This window comes from Aythya fuligula, chromosome 1 (assembly GCF_009819795.1).
Source record: "Aythya fuligula isolate bAytFul2 chromosome 1, bAytFul2.pri, whole genome shotgun sequence".
Taxonomy (NCBI): Eukaryota; Metazoa; Chordata; class Aves; order Anseriformes; family Anatidae; genus Aythya; species Aythya fuligula.
This window is the reverse complement of record NC_045559.1, coordinates 88,848,490-88,868,333: the sequence shown is the minus strand read 5'-3', so window position 1 is coordinate 88,868,333 and position 19,844 is coordinate 88,848,490. Positions and strand designations below refer to the sequence as shown.

Genomic DNA, 19,844 nt, shown 5'->3' with positions numbered 1-19,844 from the left:
GTCAGGTTGTGGCCATAGTAAGAGTCATTTCCTTAATACACCGCACAGAGAGGCACTGAGCAACACAGGTCACTTGAGGATTTTTGTAAGGCAAGGTTGGTGCCCCTGGGGAAACAACATGGAGTAGGGAAATTCTCTAATGATCTGAGAGCAGCAGGCATGTAGGAGCTGGCACCAAGGTGGACATCAGGCAGCAGGTGTTGGGAAAGATACAGGTATTTTTTCCCACTGGGAAGCCTACGGTAGCCTCGTCTTGCAAGTATATTCACATGTATGCACATACAAATGATTGCCTACAAGTATATGCGATCTTGCTGTCACTCACTTCAACACCAGTCTCAGGGAGGCTTCAAGTCCTTGTTCTTACAATAAATTTTTTTTTCACCTTGTGCGGAAACTGTAACCTCAGTGTAAAACTAAAAGGCTCAGAAAACCAGAGGCAAGGAGAAAGTTCTCAGATCTATCTCAAGTATTGTGAGACTAAAAGGTAAATAGCTTTTGTGGTCTTTTCTCTTTTCAGTTTTTAAGGGCTTAATGCAAGAAATATTCAATATGATATAAAACAATCAGCCCAAATCAAGTGAAAGCCACTGCACAAAAATGAACAAATAAGTACAAGTACTTGTATCTTGGAGTCTTTTTCTTGTGACAGGTCCAGCCTCTTCTTTGCGCTATGAACATGTGATAATTTGGTCTGAAATCTCTTATTCTAAGACACAGCCTGACAGAGGAAACACAAAACTTCACTAGGACAGGGCCTGCTGTGCAACCCTGTTTACTTTGCTCTCTCTGAAGGAGCAGAGTGGAGGAAATAAGCAGAACTTCAACCAGAGCACATGCTCTGGAAATGTCTTAAAGAAAGCTCTTGAAGTTAGGAACTTCATTTAAATGGCTTCCCCATACTTGTGTTAGGGAAGTTGTTTACTGTTCCATAAAACAGGCTTCTCAAAATTCCTGGAGATCAGGTGCTGGAAAGCGTGCCCATGTTTTGCTCTGGTCATGTTGTAGATGGGATCTTATATGGGCTGATGTATTCTCTTTCTAACTATGGCAAAATTAATAGCAGAAGAGTGCGTTTCCAGTACTTCCTTTCCCGTTTGGAGTGTAGAAGTACATAGGCAGATTGTATGAATGTGGAAACACTATTTTTTTTGTTAGTGTGAACATGCTGGTTCATTTTTTTTCTTTTTTTTAAATGTTTTCTAGACCAGAAGGTGAGAAGGATAAGGAGAAACAGGTTTTCTTAGCTGCTTGGGTGTTAGCTCTTTGTTGTGCTATTTCCTCTTTCTCTGCTGCCTTTAACTCTCAAATGAAACAGGGGAAAGGTAAGCCATGATATGACAACAGAATGCTGTTGAAAATTTCTGTACAGCCTCTGTAGCTGTTGTCCTGGCAGGTTTGTTCCCTTGTTCTCAGATGTCCTAAACCAAAGTACAAGTTGAGGGCATGGGTGGCTGGATTGGATGGGGTGGGAAACAGCAGGCATCAATAGCTCTCGGTAAGTGCACAGGCATCGAAGCAGGCAGTAAAGGAATCAGGAGAGTGCCCTCAGAAGAGGTCAAGTATTGCTGCAAGAGCCTTAGACATGCCTAGAGAGCAGATGGGCTTACTCAAGCGTGCACCAGTGATGTTGCTCATCATAGCACTACCAGTCTTATTCCTGCATGCAAATCAAATGCTCAGCTGAAATTACTGAATTACTTCTGAATTACTGATGACCATTTGCATTACTGTGATTTCAGATGTTTTCCATTTCTTGATTCCTAGAGACTTGCTAGTGAGAGCATAGCTTAGGGCCTCGAGGTTTATGGCACATCTTTTAGGCCTCTATTGCCCCAAGGTGATTAGAGACTTGCTCTAGCACACGTGATACAAAACAAAGGTAATAAGGGAGCAAGGGAGCTGTTTAAAGACTTAATAAGGGCTTAGTGTGGCTACCTCATACCACTTCTCTCTGTAACAAATCCAAGCCACTCTTCTTACGTTATTTCCTTACCTTTCCCCTTACCTTCTACTGTACTGGCTTGCCATAGAATTTAAATCAGTGTCTTTGGCAGCAAACCCCAATAACGTGGGTTAAGCAACTAATTCTTTTGCTATTTAAAATACAAGGTTTAGCTTTCCCAGTGCATTACTCCACAGTGGTGAGAGAAGGAAAGTATTTGTATTTGCTGAATTAACATGCCTTACTTTTCATGCCATGGAACAATATTTGACAAAATAGCATCACCGATGCATTAGTATTTGTACAGAGGTACCCAGTCCTCTTCCATTTTCTTCTTCCCATGTAGGGTCTTGAGCAAGCTTTTGAAATATGATTGATTAATGAAAACCTCCAGTGTAAAGTAATCCACAAACGGTGGAGGCAGGAGGCATGTAGAAATCAAGGAATATCCCAGCTCATCACTGGGGGGTTGGGATTGAGTTAATGGTTAATAATGGTTTCAACAAAAGCTGTAAATCTAACTTTCTAGTTCCTTAATTATAAACAGTGAAAATAGTACAGCTGCAGTTACATAATTTGTTGCCCAGGAAGTATATTTCTTATGCAAAAAGCTGCTGTGCACAAAGGGATAGTATGTACTGTCTGTCTCTAAATATAGTGAAACTATGAATGTTTACAGTAGTTGAGGGTTTGTCTGCTGTGCTCTCTGCTTTTTCCTGTGCTAAAGGTCTGTAGCAACACATCCCTTCAGCCCCTTCAGAAACTGTATGGCAGAAGAGAGATGGTTGACTTTTTTCAAATATTGTTGCCCATTGGTCTGCCGTGTACATTTGGAGAGTCCTTTCCGGCAACAGGAACCACAGATCGTACAAAAGGAGTCAAAGAAAATTAATGTTTGTATTACAGGCTGCAGTCTCACAAAAGATGAAGTGGGAAGGGAAGCAGTCACCTTGAGCCCCCTGTTCCGTACTTCATTTGGAGAAGAAATGGGTGGGCAGCCAGGTGCAAGGAGGACATCAGTGCAGCCACAGAGCCAGACCTTCAAACATACCCTGGAGCCTTCTGTTTTCTAAGTGAAATGTTTCCCAAGGATGTTATGGAGGCTAAGACTGGGGTTCTTACTTGCCTACAACACAGCAGCAGCACTCTAGTTCTTCATTTTGCACTTGCCTTTAGTGTGTGTGTGTAAAGGAGATTTCAATAATATTTTCCATTCTTTTTAAAGCAGTTTGAGAGCCTCAGGGAAAAGTGCTAGGCAGGAGCAGTACTATTACATATAAGCCTCCAGGTTATACACAGCTAGAGATGACAAAAATAGCAGACAGCTGGGACTGTGCAAAGGACTGGAGTAAGGAACGAGCAAGGAAGGTTGGGGAAGTCCCTGAGGTTTAATGGCTGAGTAGGAAGAGATGTGGTATGTACTGGCCACCCATAGTAAACTTGCAAGAAGGGCAGAAGGATCATTACAGATCTTACAACGTATAACAAGCAAGATGCAATAATGAAGTAGGATGATTCATTCTTAGAAACTGTTATTAATCACTTTATGTACTGTGATAATGATGAGCAGGTATAAAATATTAACTGCTATGTTTAATTAATATATCCTCAGGTTGTGATTCCCCTAATTTAAAAAATGCCTATTCACTTCAGCAAGATTAATTCCAGGATAAGGTACTACTGAATATGAGTGAAGGCTTGAACGCCCTGCTTGCCAAAAGCAACTTTTTAGTAAGTTCTGGTACAGGATGAATTTGATCCCTGGGGTTCTTTAAGTAAAGGTTGGACGTGGTGCTTAAGGACATGGTTTAGTGGGTGACAGTGGTGGTAAGGGAATGGTTGGACACCATGATCTTTGAGGGCTTTTCCAACCTTAATGATTCTAGGATCAATGGGAATTGATAGTATACATCTGAGGTATAAATTACCACAGAAATGCTTTTATAGGTAACCTGTTTTTGTAGCCTGCTAGTATTCTGGCGATGCTGAAAGGAAGAGAATTGTTTCTGTTGTCTATAACATAAGGTCTGGGCTCTTCAGTTAAAATGAATGAATGGTGATTTGTAAATTGTCATATTCCAGAAACATCTCAGTGATTCCTTCTACCTTTGGAACTCTTTTTAGCAAGGTTGTTGTCACATCTATTTTTTTCTAGTGTAGCTGTTGACAATGTCAGCAAGAAGGCGTTGCTCCACATGATGGAGGCTCACGGTGTCTTGGCTTGTAGTGTAACAAATACAGCCATCCTTCTCTTCTGTGCCTGGGCAGTAGCACTGCTTTAAAACTTCTCTCTTGGATAGTGAAAACTAAATGAGTTTCCCTATGCAAGACTAAGCCACGATAGAACCTGAGTCCTGAGAGACAAATCTGGCCTCCAGATTTGACCAGGGCAGGGAACTGTAAAGACTGCCTTTTAGAGGAATATGATTTTATTTCTGTAGGATAGTTTGGAAGTGTTACAATTTCACATGCATCACCAAGATGTTATCTGTAATGAAAAGCCCATATTTTAGATAATGCCGGCTACATACATGTGTGTAGTACAAGAGGAGGTTTATTCCTGGAGTACCTGTGCCTATACTTCTCCTCCACCCCTCAAGTTCCCCAAACACCAGGAGTTGTCTCTCTTTATCAAGAGCTCTTCTGTATCTACTTCTGATAATGTGACAGGCTTCACACACCCCTAGGATGACTGACAATACCTAAACTTTTGAAGAAGGATTGTCTGAACTGAGGGGTTTTACTGTTGGATATGGTGTATTTCAGCCCAGCATCTGATTGTTTGATGACAATCTGAGTCGTGAGTTGGAAGTAGTGTCAGCTCTAGCTGGTTTGCCCAGAAGGTCTCAGATTTGTGCTGTCATGTTAGTACCTGTTTCAGTAGTCTTCATCTGTGTTATGTACAAGCAGACATGTACCATTTGGTTCCAGGCTCACGGTAGTTTTATTAAAATCCAAAACTTAGTATTAGTAGAACTGATAAAATTTGAGAATATAAGAGACATTTACATATGTGAATTCCCTGCCTGAGGGAACGAAGTATGAGTTTGTGGAGTAAAGACTTCAGCTATGGTTCATTCTTGCTTATTCAGTGAAAAACAAAGGGGAAAAACAAAACACAATATCTTCAAAATTTTTTTTTTTTTTTTTCCAATTCTGTCCCAAATGAAGGTGAAAGCAACTTCACAGAAGTCAGTGAGTAGGACAAGTCTTCCAAAGTACAAGTCTGAATAGGGTTGCTTTCTTACAGTTATCCTGAATTAGCCCTTTGTGAGCGTATCCATACATCACATGGGCCTGAGAGTAAAGTCAAAGCTGATAGTGCAATACAACATATAAAAATAGAAGGCCCGAAGACCCCCTTCTTAAATACTGCACTGATCAGGCAATAGCCTGAAGCATAAGATTATCTTTCTTACAGTTTATATAGGTATGAGTAACCATACAACTATACGGAACCTCTTGAAACCCAGCACTCAATGCAGAACATTGACCTCCGTCATCACAGACGTCTATCTCCATCTCTCTGAGAGGTAATCTATTCTATAGCATGTGAAACAATCTGCCATTCACCCTTAAATACCATATGGGTCAGGTCAGCAAGGATGAGAAGATACCTACATTCAGTTGTAAATAAATATTAACAAGCATTTCAGAAAATAAACAGTGTAACAGAGTCCAGCTATAAAATTAAGTCAGCAGATATTCAGCCAGTGATAAATACATTCTGATGAGTTCATGTTCAGAGAATTTATTGCCAACAAGGACTACAAGCAGATATTAAGGCTTTCATCCCTGGTCTGTGCAGCACTGATGATGATTCCATTCTGTTGGTCTTAGATGCTTGCCTGGGGCAGGATTATTTTTTTTTGGCGGTACGTTTTTGGTCTATTCTCTTCATAGCAACTTGTACCCATTTCTGATCAGGGTGTACACAGATCTTGATACCTTTTGCTGTGATAAACCTGCAGGAAGAAAAAGTCAGACAGCCATTAAATTCTGGTCTACAAAGCCAGGCTCGAAGTTCTACTTTTATGCAGAGCATGAGGATCTGTATGGTAAAACCGTATCACATGCTTGAGTTTGTAGTAGTTACTTGGTGCTTAGTAAGTGCTTAGTAACATCAGTTCCATATCTGTGACATAGGTATGTATGTAGCATATATGCATATATGGTGATATTCAATTAAGAAAAAGGAGCAGGTCCCAGATTTGATTTAAAAAGCATGTGCTTGTGAGATCAAGAGACCAAATGTCTCCTAACAGAAGTCATAGTTAACGCAAACTCTTTCACGTGATCTTTCCCCTTGGCTCAGTGTACTGGGCTTCTGGCTTTACCCTACCCCCTCACTGAGATTTCTTCAGCTTTCTGGGCAGAAAGATGTAGCTGTTCAGTGAGACTTCTACCAGCATTTGTGAGCAACGTGTTCAGGCTCTCCAGGATCTCCCCTTTGTCTCCCTCACCTCCTCAGTTGCTGATTTACTATTTCATGTGGGAACTGGTAGGGTGACCTGAACTAGCCTGATTTAGCAAGTTGGGCTTTGAAGTGTCTTCTGATACCATTTCCCTTTTGATGGTAGCTTGGTTGCATGGGTAAGTCTGAAAGTGGACACTGCACCAGATACTTACATGACAGCATTTAAGGGAACTTGTTGCTTTTCATAGTTGACAAGCTGTCTGATGTCCAGTTTCTGTGTAGATAGAGTCACACAAGCAAATTTGCGCATTGGTTGACTTCCAATGCTTCCTGCAAGGGGAAAAGTAGATGGAGACAAAGGTGGTCAGTACTATATTCACATTTAACCATAAAAACTACATTTAAATTACAAATTCCAGATGATTTCCAGCTATGGTTAGAACTGGGGTGTCTCATGAGATGTGCAGCCAGAATACTAATTATACAAAAGAGCTTAAGGTGTGTTTTGTGAGACTATCTCTGAAATTTTATTGGTATCATTATGATTAGGTCTGTATCGTCTGCATTTAAGTGCCCATATGGAGTAATGCACCTTTACTAGGTAGATTTCAAAATGTTATCTAAATGTGGATCAATATAATTGCCCCTACTTTTCACAAGAAGGGGAGGAAGGCAAGGCTACTTGTCTCATACCGGGCATCCAAAACTAGCCTAAAAATCCCCAACAACAACAACAAAAAACTACTTGAAATATAGATTTAACTGGCAGAATGCTTAGGATTTGCATACTCTTGCTACAAGTCTAATGTTATGGGTAGTGGAGTGCTACCTAATCCTATATTTTCTCCATCATTTAGATATGTTTCAAGGAAAGGCAATGGAAATTAATAAGGAGGCAGCATCAATATAAAATTCTTTGTGCAACTGTCATGTTGCATAGTAATAATGAAAAATGGCAGCTCGTTTAAGTGAGATGGAGTGTACGTGTATATTACTGGAAGCCTTTGCTTGATCATTTCTGGTTTTCCCCCACCCTTCAAAGATAGGTTTGGAAAGGCACGATGAGGACAAACAGAATGTTGCTGTATTCTGAGGTTTATTTTAGAGGAATTTATAGGGAAAATGCCTTGTAGTCCAAGAGCTGTTCAGGTACAATTTGCTAAGTATAAAACCTGCTTCACGTAATCTCATTATCCGAGAGTTTTTCTTTGTTTGAAGCAGTTGCAATAGCTGAAGTAAATGTGCTTCAGCCTCTGGAGAAGCTGTGGCATGGCCAGTGCATGGGTACTGGCAGAGCTGCTAATTCTTGGGATTTTCATTGCCTGAAGGAGTATCTCTTCTGAACTCGTATTAGTCATGTGCGATACAATATATTTTCTTGAGACTCAGTGTAAGTACTGCATCGCTCAAAACTGTCTTTTCAAAATGTGATGTTAAAGAGTTCAAAGATAGTCAAACAGTTCTTAGTATCCCAGAAAATGGGATTTCTCTTCTACTAAGCCATTTCCAGGAAATGCACACAAGGAATACCAGCAGAGGTTCTGTAAACCTGGGAGCAAGACCAAAGTTTTCCCTGGCACAAAATCTGCACCCTTTTTTCCCATTCTTCTCCTATCCTTTGTCATTCCTCCTTCTATTCCTTTTTCTACCCCTTGCACACCATCCCAGCGTAATGTTCCAGACTTGGGTAATATTTATGACAAATCAGGCATCCTGGAGCATGGCCGTACAAACTGCCAGCCTGTGGTACTAAGGCACACGTTGCTGAGATGGACAGCAGTCGCACTAGTCAATCTATGAGAACATAGCATGATCCAGCTCTAGGGGCACTAAGGCAAAGCACTCAGCATGTAGCTACATAATCTTGTGAATGCTTAGCAGGTCTTAATTTGGTTTTGGTGTGGTTTTGTGAAGATGCCTTTTCTGGGTGTTTATATCTGCATGTTTTTGTGGGTTTGCGTATGGCTTGCATATGAGTGTTCTCCGTGATTTTTATCAGCTTGTTTGCATAAAGCTGATTGTAAGTGTCTGTGTTTGTGTGGATGTTCTACATGTAGGTCTTCTACAAGATGTGTGTGGCTTAATCCGAAAGTCATAAATGTCACTATAATACAACCCCTCTAGAAACATGGCTAACAAACATGGTTCATTTCAGTGCTCATTAATGTTCTTAAACAAGATACTAAATTGTATGAAATCAGGAGAAGAGAGAAAACCTTGTATAGATCCCTTGCTTTCCTTTACACTTTTTGTTCTTAGTTTGCCTGTCTATATCCAAAATATTTGTCTAGAAACAAGCACGTAGGTAATATGCGGTACAGAGCGGGAAGAACTTGTAATAGCTGGAGACATTCAGTTGGTAAAGGCTTTATGGTTTCAGAAGGACATAAAAAAAAAGAAAAGTAGTATACCTATTTAAAGGAAAAGAATAAATCTGAAGCTGTTTCAAGAAATAATGTATGAAAATGTTATTAATGCATATAGCAGCAGTGAGATTAGAAGACATCGCATTTTCAAGCTTTCACAGTTTTGAGAGATAATAAGGCACAAAACCCCTGTAAGAGTACTAAGGTATAGAAATTCTCCTTGCGTTAAGGCAGAAGCCAAGCACTAATTGGTAAGACATCAAATGAGATCTCCCATAAATTCCCTCATGCTATAGCTGCCTCTCTTGTAGTTCTGATCTTGGTTTCTTGCAAGTGTGATCTTATGAATCAGCTCTGAGAATGAATCCTGCCTGAATGGGACAGCCCACTAGTACAGCGTGGAGCAATTCCTGTCTTCCTCTTAGGCTGTAAACTTACCTTTTGCTGTGTGCATGGTGAAGACACCAAGCCAGAAGATGACCAGGATAACTGCAGTATGGAGCTTCATTGCTGGTGGCTTCTTTGTCAAGGCAGAGAAGAAAGTGGTTATTGTGAACCCCCTTTCACAGAGCTTATATACTGTCACTCAGTGGTCAGTTCTTGTGCTCGCTTATTGGGGCGTCATGGTGGGGTTGACTGTCAGTGGAAAAAATTGAGTGGCAGTGCTTTTTCTGGTGATAGAACCACCTCCTTCTCCCCACCCATTCTTTACTAGCCCCCCTGTGAAGGCTTTTCCTGCTCAAACCATGCTGTGGTTGCACTTGCTTCTTTGTTGCAAGTTAGGTTTATTTCAAGCTGCAAAAAGTGAGAGCTCTTGTTCTGTAGTGGAAACCTTTAATAAGTGTTCCTGTCCTTTCACACCTCGAGTTACAGAGCTGCTGCTGAGTCCCACCACAGAGGTAGAGAATAGCATTCAGAGTTACCTCTTTGACCAACGGACCACTTGAAAGGGGAGTTGTGAGCTAATGGATGATGGAAACAGGACAAAAGTGGCGTTTTCCATAGTAGCTATAGATTGTTGGTCACTTGAATGTGCAACTTAACGTAGCTTTCACAGAATCACAGAATGGCTGAGGCTGGAAGGGACCTCTGGAGGTCATTTGCTCCAACCTCCCCTGCTTAGGCAGGGTCTCCAACAGCCAGTTGCCCAGGACCATGTCCTAGAGGGCTTTGGAAAATCTCTGTGAATGGAGATTCCACACCCAAAAGAGTCCTGATCATGTCAAACATTTAACTTTCACCTGAAACAAATCAAAATGATACAAACTAGAATCTCCGAGAGCAATTAGATCTAATATACTACATATCTTCAACTGTGGGGAAAAAAAAAAAAAAAGCCGTGATTGATTTTTTTCTTTTTTCTTTTCTTTTTTTCCTTTTTTTCCCCAATACTTAATATCTGTTTTTTTTTGGAAGTTACCTACAGGTGTACAAAATTAATTCAAATATCTCCTACACCAAAGAGGTTCCCATTTGACTTTGTGTTATCCATAAAAATATGTGCTTGAAAACACACACAAAACCACCACCACCACATACACACAGAAAATGATCTCCCCAAAAGCTTTGGAGGGCTATCAGTCCCATTTCTATGTGTGGTAGAACTTGTCAAAACTTCTGTTTTCTCTGTGATTTATGGCCAAAGCTGATACCACTAATATGCTGGGAGAGGGGAACATTCTTTTATTTATAGAGCCAGATCCACTAGCCCTTCTGCTAGTTGCATATAACTAAAATACTGTGGCTTCAAAGGTAAGAGGTTAATTTTATTTATATGTGTTATGCTGTGATCTCTCTAGTACAAAAAAGGGAGGGTACTGGACTGGTCTGGGTTACTGGACAGCGTTGTTACATGACAGTGGTTTTGGGTTTTGCACCAGCAAATATTTCCCAAGCAAGTTGTGGAACTCCAGTGAACACATTTAGCAGCACCTGAGCTGGCATCATTGTTTGGAGCCTCTCAGGAGAAAGATCCCCTCATGGCCAGTAGAAAAAGCCATGCTTTGCTAGGCCTACAGAGACCCAGCTGGGCCTTGTATGAACAGGTGAGCACTAGGCTGTCTGTGCATGAGCTAGTAAGGCAGCCGTATAGAGTAGATGTCAGTGCAATGCATGAAGCAAATGGGAATCTGCTCTGACTTCCACGCCTCATCTCAGCAGGTTATTTCCAGATTTCAGAATTTTTTATAACATCAATATGAATTGTTTTACACAGGAAAGTACAGCATGCAGAAGTCACTTCCCAGCAATTGCTCAGGAAAATTAGATGGAGCTAAGAACTGAGCTCAGATTGGCTCCTAGGCTGTAGTGGGTGATCTGTAACCCCAGTAATAGTCCGTAGCTCTTACAGTTAGAGTACATGCTACTTGGTTTACTTGTACATATCTGCATGTGACCTGTTCCTTCTGGTTTGATTCTTTCATCTTATATAAGGCATGCAAGCTGGAGAAGAGTAGGGGAAAAGTAGACTGTAAGCAGGCGTAAGGTAGTTGCTGCTTTGTTTGAATGGCTGTTAAATCCATTTGTAATGCCAACATAAGTTGCACTAAAATAGAAAACTAGACCCAAAGTTTTGAAGCCAAAGCTTCAACCCAAAGCACCCAAAGTCCATGTGTAATGCCACACAGGGGCGTAGTTGTACTGACCTTAGCAGTGCTACTGGGAAATTCAATGTTACGTCTTTGTCCAAGCATTGCTGAACACTGCCTGAAATAACTCTTTGAATGAGGTATTCCAACTTGTTGGTATGTGGCAGCTTTGGGATGCAAGATAGCAGCCCTGTCGTTGATGAAAGAAATTTTCTCCCTGTTAGGGCAGGAGATGCTCCCCCACTTCTCCTCAATGATACGGTGCATGTGTGTTTACTCACTGATACTGTGCCCACAGCTTTGAGTAAAAGGGTCCACCAGCTCCATTGAGCATGAACCAACTCAGAAAAAGTCAGTCCTTCTCACAGAATCTCCTGCACTTTGTTGCTTGATCCCTGAGGTGGTGTTAGAAAGTCTGTTGCTTCTTCAGTTTTTCACTGTTCTTGATGCAGGGTGGAAAAATTGCCTTGTGGCAAGTCTTTCCCATCTTCATAGTTCTCGTTTGCTGTGGTCTCCAGGGTTGTTCTTATGTGAAGCTGCCTTTTGTCTGCCACTTGGCTGAGTCTTTTGTGGTTCACTCATCGTAGTATGTTTTGGAAGCGTGCTGGAGTGAACTGATCATTTGCAGCGTGTGGTAAAGCCGCAGTTGAAATGGATAGTATGATTTTGTAGTTACTTGATTGTATAGTCTGAATTGTGGATAAAGATGATTAACTGGACCATGATGCTTCCCAAGCTCTCATCTACAGGTCTGCTGCTTTGCGTGCCATGACAACTGCCCTTCTCTGCCATACCTTGGTTAATACGGGCCCTCTGTGCCTACAGGGAGCAGGTATGTACAGTGGATAGGGCAGGTATGGATGTGTAGGTGTGTCAGTACCTAACATTGGAAGCCTACTGAACTACAAAAAACACTAAGGGCTTTGAGCTTGACTCCCAGGCTTCCTATACAATGTGGGGAGAGAACCAGTCACGTACATCTGTGCCCAAAGTATTAGGAATCATCCAGTAAGAAATATGGAAGAGATGGGATTTGGTGTTGTGGAAACAACCTTGCTTCTCACTGGGATCTGCAGCCCTGAGGCCTTTCCTGGAGCATTGCTCAAGCTGCTCTCCTGGAGTGCAGCTGGCAGGACACGAGGTAGTGGGAGCACTGTTCTATGCTGTCAATCTCTCTCACTCTGTTTAAATGAAAGCACTTGTTCAGGATGATGGACAGCCAGTTTGAAACTTTCCCTCTGCCTAAAGATACTTGACCTCCATGGCCTTCATCTCCTTCACAATAACATATTTTGGGTTCAAGGTTGTAAGATACTGTCTGACTTTTCAGTCTGAAATGATGCATATTTTGAATAGAACGAGTTAGTAAATATTAACTGATACGAAGAAGACACCATACAGCTGGGTCAGACTCATGTGGAAGAAGGGAGACGTAAGCTCTAGACCCTCTTCCAAAGAGTACTGGCTGTAAAACATTCACTGACCATGCCTGCTTTGCCAGCAGTTGCAACCATAAAGATTAAACAGCCCCAGGAGAGCAACAGCAAACCCCTGCTTGAGACACTTGAGGGCTCTTCTAAGCACTTCAGCCCCTGTTTGTTTGGACCAGCCTGCCTCCATTTCACAAATAAAGCAATAGGGCGTAGATAACTCTCACGGATCACGCACAGCAAGAGGCAAAGTCAGAGCCTGTTCTGCTAGTACAGCTCCTAACCAACTGATGAATGCAATCATTTTCTTAGTTTTTAACAAGGTCAGGTCATTTAAACTGAAATAATTATTGTACGTACCCTGTTTCATGTCAGCAAACCTGCTGAAGGAAAAAGAATATGCACAGAGCAGCATGTTGGGCCTGATAGGAGAATTTCCTCACCAGGGTAAAGAGTTTGAAGTATTGCATTTCAAAGAGATGGGCTAAGGTCTTTACAAATAAGTAAATTATACACTCCTAGAAATGAGCGTCTCTAGTGAATATTCTGCAGCCCTTTGAACGTGAAGGTTATTTTCACTCTTCCAGGTTACTCGGCTCAGGTATTCCAGGATACATCATCAGCTACTGTGCTTCAGCACGTGCATGGTGACCACAGCAGTTGTGGCATTTTGTATCTGTTGAGCTGCCGCCTGAAATTCATTTGTGTATTCTCTCTCTCTCCATCCTTTCTTCTTCAGGCCTGAAGCTGATTACAAATGTTTGCTCCAGTTTTAGTTCCTATTCAGCTCATTTACTCTTGACCAACCAACCTACAGTCTGTACAGAAAAATACCCTCTTTCAGGAACATACATTTATGTATCTCAACCCACTGTTTTTAGGGTGGGAGATATTAGCATCAGGAGGTATGTTTCTGTTAACTGAAGATTCAATATACACACATCTAATGCTGAAGGCAGTAAGCAAGTACGTTATGTGTGATGAATCTGACCCTAATATATTTTGGTGATGTGTTGTTTCTTAACAGTTGGAGAACTGGTTAAAAAAATTACTGACAAGTGACATCCAGTTGTGATTTCCACATGATTTCACTCCTCCCCCCTTCTTTCCTTTCTTTTTCATCACTTTTGGTCTCAGATTTTATACTGATTTCATAGGTAATTCTGGCATTTAGTTTCACTTTCTTATTGAAATTGGTTTCAAATCTATGTTGTGCCTTCTACCAGGTTTGTTAGGTCTTGCTCCATAGTTCAGCACAAGTTGAAGTATTTACTCTTAAACTCACATCAGGATTAATCTCTGCTAAACAGCCAAAATTAGGTGTATAATAAAGACCCACTAAAAACAATGACCCACTTTGGTACTCTTTTTTTTTTGGGGGGGGGAGGGATTGTTGCATTGAAACATGGTCAGGTAACAGCTGATGACAGTATTAGCATAACTTAGGAAGCTTCTGCCCCTCACCTGGAAATGGGAATCTGTGTTCAGTCTTTTTCATTCATACTGAAACGGAGTGGAAATAAACACGTGCTCAGTGGTCACAGCTCAGAGGCAGTGACTTCTGAACAAATTTGATCAGTTAAATCACATCTTTAATAACTAGTCTGTTTTGTGCTGCTTTTGGCAGAACTCTTCCTTTTGAAATGTAACCATATTAACAATGCTTTCTCTTAATCATATTAGAGTTTTTGCTTGTAGGCCATCTGTTTCCAGTACTATGTTGCCAGCTTTTCCTTACTCCTGCTAACACGTTCCTCTCCTGATGTAGCGTGTGCTCTTAAATAAGAAGTTGTTACAAAATCTTTCCCTCAGGCATCCAACTTGAAGTGTTCAGATATGTAAAATTAGACTGAGAATGATTTGGTTTGAAAGGGACCTTGAACCAAACATACGAAGGCAGCTGAATGCAATCACATCCTGGTTTGCTCCTGTTTTTAAGTCAGCTAAATGCATGCTTCTATACAGAATAAGTCTTTCATTTCTTTCAGCATGTTTATAAATGAGCAGTTTTACAGTCACCCAAGGGTTTCCAAGAGGAAGTCTCTGATCCCCAACTTTGTAACCTGAGTTGATCTTGTATGTTACAGTTCTTCATGAGATCCATACCAGCAAGCTAACTGAACACCATGCAAGGCTGTATCTGCAGAGAATTGTAAAGGTGACTGTGACTCCTGTTTCAGCATGTACCATATTTAAATACCTTTATAGAATCGTACTATATTTTTTTTTCTGGGAATTCATGGAATATTCTCAGATCATCCTAATAGTTTTTTCTTCCTTTTTTTTTTTTTTTTTTTTTTTTCCTTCTTCTTTCTCTTCCTCAGTTCTCAAGTAAAACAGACAATGGAGATCTTGATTAGCATTTTTTTTCCCATGTGTGCCTTATCTGTAGGATCAAGGGTGTGGGAACCATGTCTTACTCTGTAAGTCTTCAGGAGAAGAGTCAAAGCTTTTGAGTGAAAAATAAATATGCTTGTCTGACCACAGGTATCTATGTCTGTGGACACTGGGGATAAATCTGAACCAATATCTTGCTTCTGGGTAAACCTGAGCTTTCCTCAGAAAACTAAAGAAACTCAAATTCTTATGTTTTCTCAATGGGGATGGTTTCCTCTACTGTATCTCACACTGTGGAAAGAGCCACTTGGCCAATTGCTACGAGCTCAAATTCCTTTGCTCTGTGATGGTCACCACAGAGAATATGTTGAAGAACTAAGAGTGTTGGGGAGCAGAGATATAAAAACACAGATCAGTGATAGTTATATGTCTCAATCTCATCTGTTGTGTGTGTAGTATTATTTACAAGAATGCGGGGTTTTTCTTATCATTGTCAGGGAATAATTTTTGCAGTTTGTAACTATTTGAGCGTTTGGAGTTGAGGGCTATATAAAAAGAGCATCACAAACAAAGTGTCAGGTTCCTGACAGAAAAACGATAAGCAGAACCAGGACGCTTAGATTCAACTTTCAGTCCCTTATCTGCTAACTCCTCTTGTCCACCAAAGAATTATTCTAACTCCTTGGTATGTGTTTTCACCAGCCAAAGAGAACCCTACGTGCTCCCTGCTGTCCTGTGGCTGTCCAGTTCGTGTGTGCTGACTGGCCTCCTGCCAAGCAGTGCGTGCCCTTAGCCTCCTGACGTTTCCCCACGGTGCAGGCGCCGTGTTGAATCTTTCTCTCTCTTCAGAGACTACTCTTTTGCAAAGCTTGTAGGGATTTCTTTCTTCTAACTTCAGTTGAAAGTGGTCAGTGAATTAAAAATAAAGGGAAGGCAGATGAATACTGCAGAATTATTTTTTGGAAAGGTTACCTTCTCTGAACTTTGTAAAAGGGAATCCCTGGAATTTATTTGTTCTGTTTTTCCTCACATAGGCGATTTTTTTTTTTGTTTTTAAAAAAAAAGTTATAAGTGTTTTTAATAACAAAACTTTCATGAGGTCCAATGACAGAATTTAACAAACTTTCTAGATTTTAATTGGCAGTTAAGGCTTCCAGGAGAGGAAGAGAAGAGGAAAAAATAAAAACATAAAAAGCAAAGGGGAGAAGAAGGAAGGAAGGGGCCACTCCAGCATTTTTGCAAGAGAAATTCAGGGATTTCTTTTTAATGAGGATTTTTTTTTCCTTCCTTCAAAATTCAAAAGAATGGTAACAGGCATAGCCATTATAAGAGGTACTTTCTTACAATCTCTCAGATGAAGAACTGCCACACTTTCTAACCACACTGCTGGTGAGGTGCATTGCCTTTCTTCATGCTGGTTACTATAATCTGACAATTTTGGGCCACATCCTGTTCTACGAAGTGTTAAAACATTTCTTAAAACTGCTCATAGCACTTACCATCATCTTCTACAAAAGGAGACTTGGTGCTTATGCTTGGTACCTTTACACTGATACAGGCTGAGAAGCGCTTTCCTTTCATTTGGCTTCCATCTTCCCTTAGCCATTTGCTCAGTGAGCCAGTATCAATGGGAAGGTCACAGTGCGAATGAAGGCTTAGATGACAGGGGTGAGGAAAAAAGAACTCAGCTCGCACGGGCCTGCAGCAGACACCTACTCTTGACAATGTTCCGCTCAGAACTTTCTGAAAGAATCCTTGGGGTTTAGTCGTTCTCTGGGTTTTTCCCCTCGGCATCACTATGAGTATGAAAGCCTGCGTTAGACAAGTGCACCAGTCTATATTATTCACCTGAGCTCACTGCAGTGAGTGATGCAATGTGGGAGGCAAGATGGGAAAATTCCTCCCCGCCACCCCCCCAGATGAGCTTTCATTTTATACTTCGTAATTTCAAAGAGCAAGCTGTGGCTGTTAAATGCTCTTTCACTTTTCCTTTGCAAACTAATTTTATCCCTCGCTAAAGGCTGCAGAAAACCCCACCATGTCTATGACAGCAGTAAATTAAGAGCTCCCTCCCATGGCTGTCACATTTCTTGCACTTAATTCAGCTGATCTTGGCATGGCCACGGGCCACTTCATTCCTCTCCTGTGGTTCTGTGTGGCCCAATGTGCAGCACTTTCCACACTCCAGCAAAGCACGCCAAATCCGGTGACTGCCCTCACTTTCCTCCCATAAACAAACCCATCCCAAATGAACCACGTCCCAGTGGCCAGTTAGGCCACATGCTTCTGCCAGGTCTATCTTCAGATGATCAGTTTGCTCCATGTGCACTAGCTTATTTATTGACCTATGAGACTTATTTCTTCCATCCCATATATTACCGTTCTTTGAGATAAGCAGCTATTTTCACAGAATCACAGCATGGTTGAGGTTGGAAGGGATCTCTGGAGGCCATCAGGTCCAATCTCTCTGCTTAAGCAGGGCCACCTAGAGCAGGCTGCCCAGGTCTTGTTTAATATGTGGAATGAAAAGGCTACTGACTTCATAATATACAGGCATGCGTAGCAGTAGATGACCTAATCCCTGCTTGATAGAGCAATTTGTACTTCTGAACTAAGCAGGTATTGATGCAGCCCCAAACTAGATAGGACCAGGGTCAGCTGTTTGTCTCTAGTTATAAAACTCAAGGATTGCCCGATTTATCCCAGTCCTTACCTTGCTCCAGCTCTTCTTGTCGTCAGTCCACTTGTGAGCTGAGCTATTTTACCTCCTTTCACCACATGCGACCAGCAGATTCAATTGGAGTAGCAATAATGCTAGTGCACAGTGTTTCTTTCCTGAGGTTCTCCAAAAGTTGTAAGAATATTAGAAAGTATAACTAGGACACCTCATTCTGAAAGGGGAAACAGGTCTGGCAGAATAGAGAAGTAATGCCGTGGCAGTGCACTGTTCCTCAAACGGGCTGTGGAGAGGGTGTTAGAGCCACCAGGCACCACTTCTCTTTGCTGGAGTCCTCTGCTCTGTCAGGGGATAAGGCTCTGTCGTTCAGTTATAAGACAGATAAAGTTTACAGCCTCAGTCTCAGAGATTTTTGCAAACGACGACTGCAAAATAAGTAGAAGCTGAACTCTCACCTTGAGTTAGTAATACCACTTTTCAGTGGCAATTAGCTATGGTTTTTAAAAGGAGTAACCAGAGAGGGGAGAATGCCTATATTTTGATCCAGGCTGTAGGGATGCTGAGGCTGCATTGCCTATACTTTGTCTCATTCCTTTATTTTTATGGGGACCTGCAAATCCAATTTATCAATTACAATGCGATATTACCAGCATCTTGTTTCATATTCAATCAGGAGGAATTATTCTGCAGATAAATCTCCTTCGTCCACATATTGTGTAGAGAAGCAGTTGGTGTATATATACATTTGCTGTGCCTACTCCAATGCTGGAGGTGCTCAAGGCCAGGCTGGATGGGGCTTTGGGCAACCTGGTCTGGTGGGAGGTGTCCCTGCCCATGGCAGGGGGGTTGGAACTGGATGGGCTTTGAGGTCCCTTCCAACCCAAACCCTTCTGTGATTCTGTGACTTGTATGTATGGTTTTATTGTTTGGCAATGAAGCCCGCAGGAGATGTGCAAATCTGGTGCTCCTTGCAAAACTGCAGGAGTTCCCTCATGGGGAACCAGAGCTGGGAAGTTAGCAAAATCTTCCTCTCTCTCTGAATTTGTACCTCGATCCTTCTGGCAGCAACCTGGTTGAGCCTCGCAATCATGATTTGTTATTCAGCCTTTAAGCACTCTCGTGCTCCCATCTGATCTCTCCTTCTGTGCCCTCTAACTAAATATATCTCATTCCTCTGTATCTTCTTCATGAAGGGAGCACAGCTCTCACTGAAAATCAATTCGATGGGGTTGAGGTCCGAAGCTCTGCCAACCCTCTAGGCTCCTGAGTGCCCTTTTGCTTCTCCTGTGAGTGAGGTGCAGCAGGTGGGTCGTGGAGGCTGCTGCTCCTCCCCACACCCTTCCTTCAGACCTAACGTAGGTAGCTCGTGACATGAGCATGGGCAGTGTTGCACTTCTGCTGTGCCATTCCTCCCCAAGGACTTGCCGCCTTGGCCTGCAGCGGGTAAGTACAAAGATAAGGGAGGGAACATGGTGCTTTCAGGGAATAATGTAGGGCTGGAGGTAGCTGCAGTCTAGTCCAAGTAAGCCAGTCTTTAATGGCTAACCTTATTCTTATTCTTATTCTTATTTTATTCTTATTCTTAACTTATTGCTTATTCTCTGTTTGGTGATGTAAGAATTACCTCAGGGAAAGAAAGGGTTGAAAGGTGTGTCATAGAGCCAGGGCCTTAAACCTACGTTTAGCAAGTGTGAAGAATGGGGGGAACAGAGATTGCAGAGAGAGGAAATCGTCAGGCAAGTGTTAAGCCTCCTCTCCCTGGGCAGAAGTGTTGGGGGGAGGAGAAAAGAGGAGGAAATGTCAGAGATTGAGAGGTTTAGTTGCCTTGGGGAAATGCAGCCTAATAAAATGAATGTCAAGGGCAACCTGAGTTGCAAGCTTGTGTTGTGAGGGAGCAAATCAGAGTGTCGGTCAGCTGTGACCATCCCTTATTCTTCCCAGCCAGGGACTGGAGAGACTGATCTGGGACCTGCTCTGGCCTCACTGCAAGGTAGAAGGGCCTCTCAGGAAGGTCAGGTCAGATGGTCTGCTGCTCCTTCCTGGCCTGACAAGCTGCTAAAGCACATTTCCCTTCAGCAGAGCTT

The 19,844-nt window shown here is 41.9% G+C and overlaps 1 protein-coding gene across 1 annotated transcript; it reads right to left on the bottom strand.

The window, feature by feature from the left end:
* Positions 1-5,610: 5,610 nt before the first annotated feature.
* LOC116501917 (lymphotactin-like) lies at positions 5,611-17,868 on the bottom strand. The gene is made up of 4 exons (XM_032207560.1): positions 17,797-17,868; positions 9,167-9,248; positions 6,575-6,692; positions 5,611-5,910 (listed from the first exon to the last, which is right to left on the bottom strand). Exons 2-4 carry the CDS (start codon positions 9,234-9,236, stop codon positions 5,805-5,807), a joined length of 294 nt encoding a protein of 97 aa, XP_032063451.1. The 5' UTR covers positions 9,237-9,248; positions 17,797-17,868; the 3' UTR covers positions 5,611-5,804.
* Between the last annotated feature and the right edge of the window lie 1,976 nt (positions 17,869-19,844).

Bases quoted from the DNA above. Each gene is read 5' to 3' on its own strand.
- LOC116501917 (XM_032207560.1), bottom strand. From the start codon at position 9,236: ATGAAGCTCCATACTGCAGTTATCCTGGTCATCTTCTGGCTTGGTGTC. The intron at 6,693-9,166 runs GTAAGTTTACAG...TTCCCCTTGCAG, and splicing joins CACCATGCACACAGCAAAAG to GAAGCATTGGAAGTCAACCA. The intron at 5,911-6,574 runs GTAAGTATCTGG...TTCTTCCTGCAG, and splicing joins GTTCCCTTAAATGCTGTCAT to GTTTATCACAGCAAAAGGTA.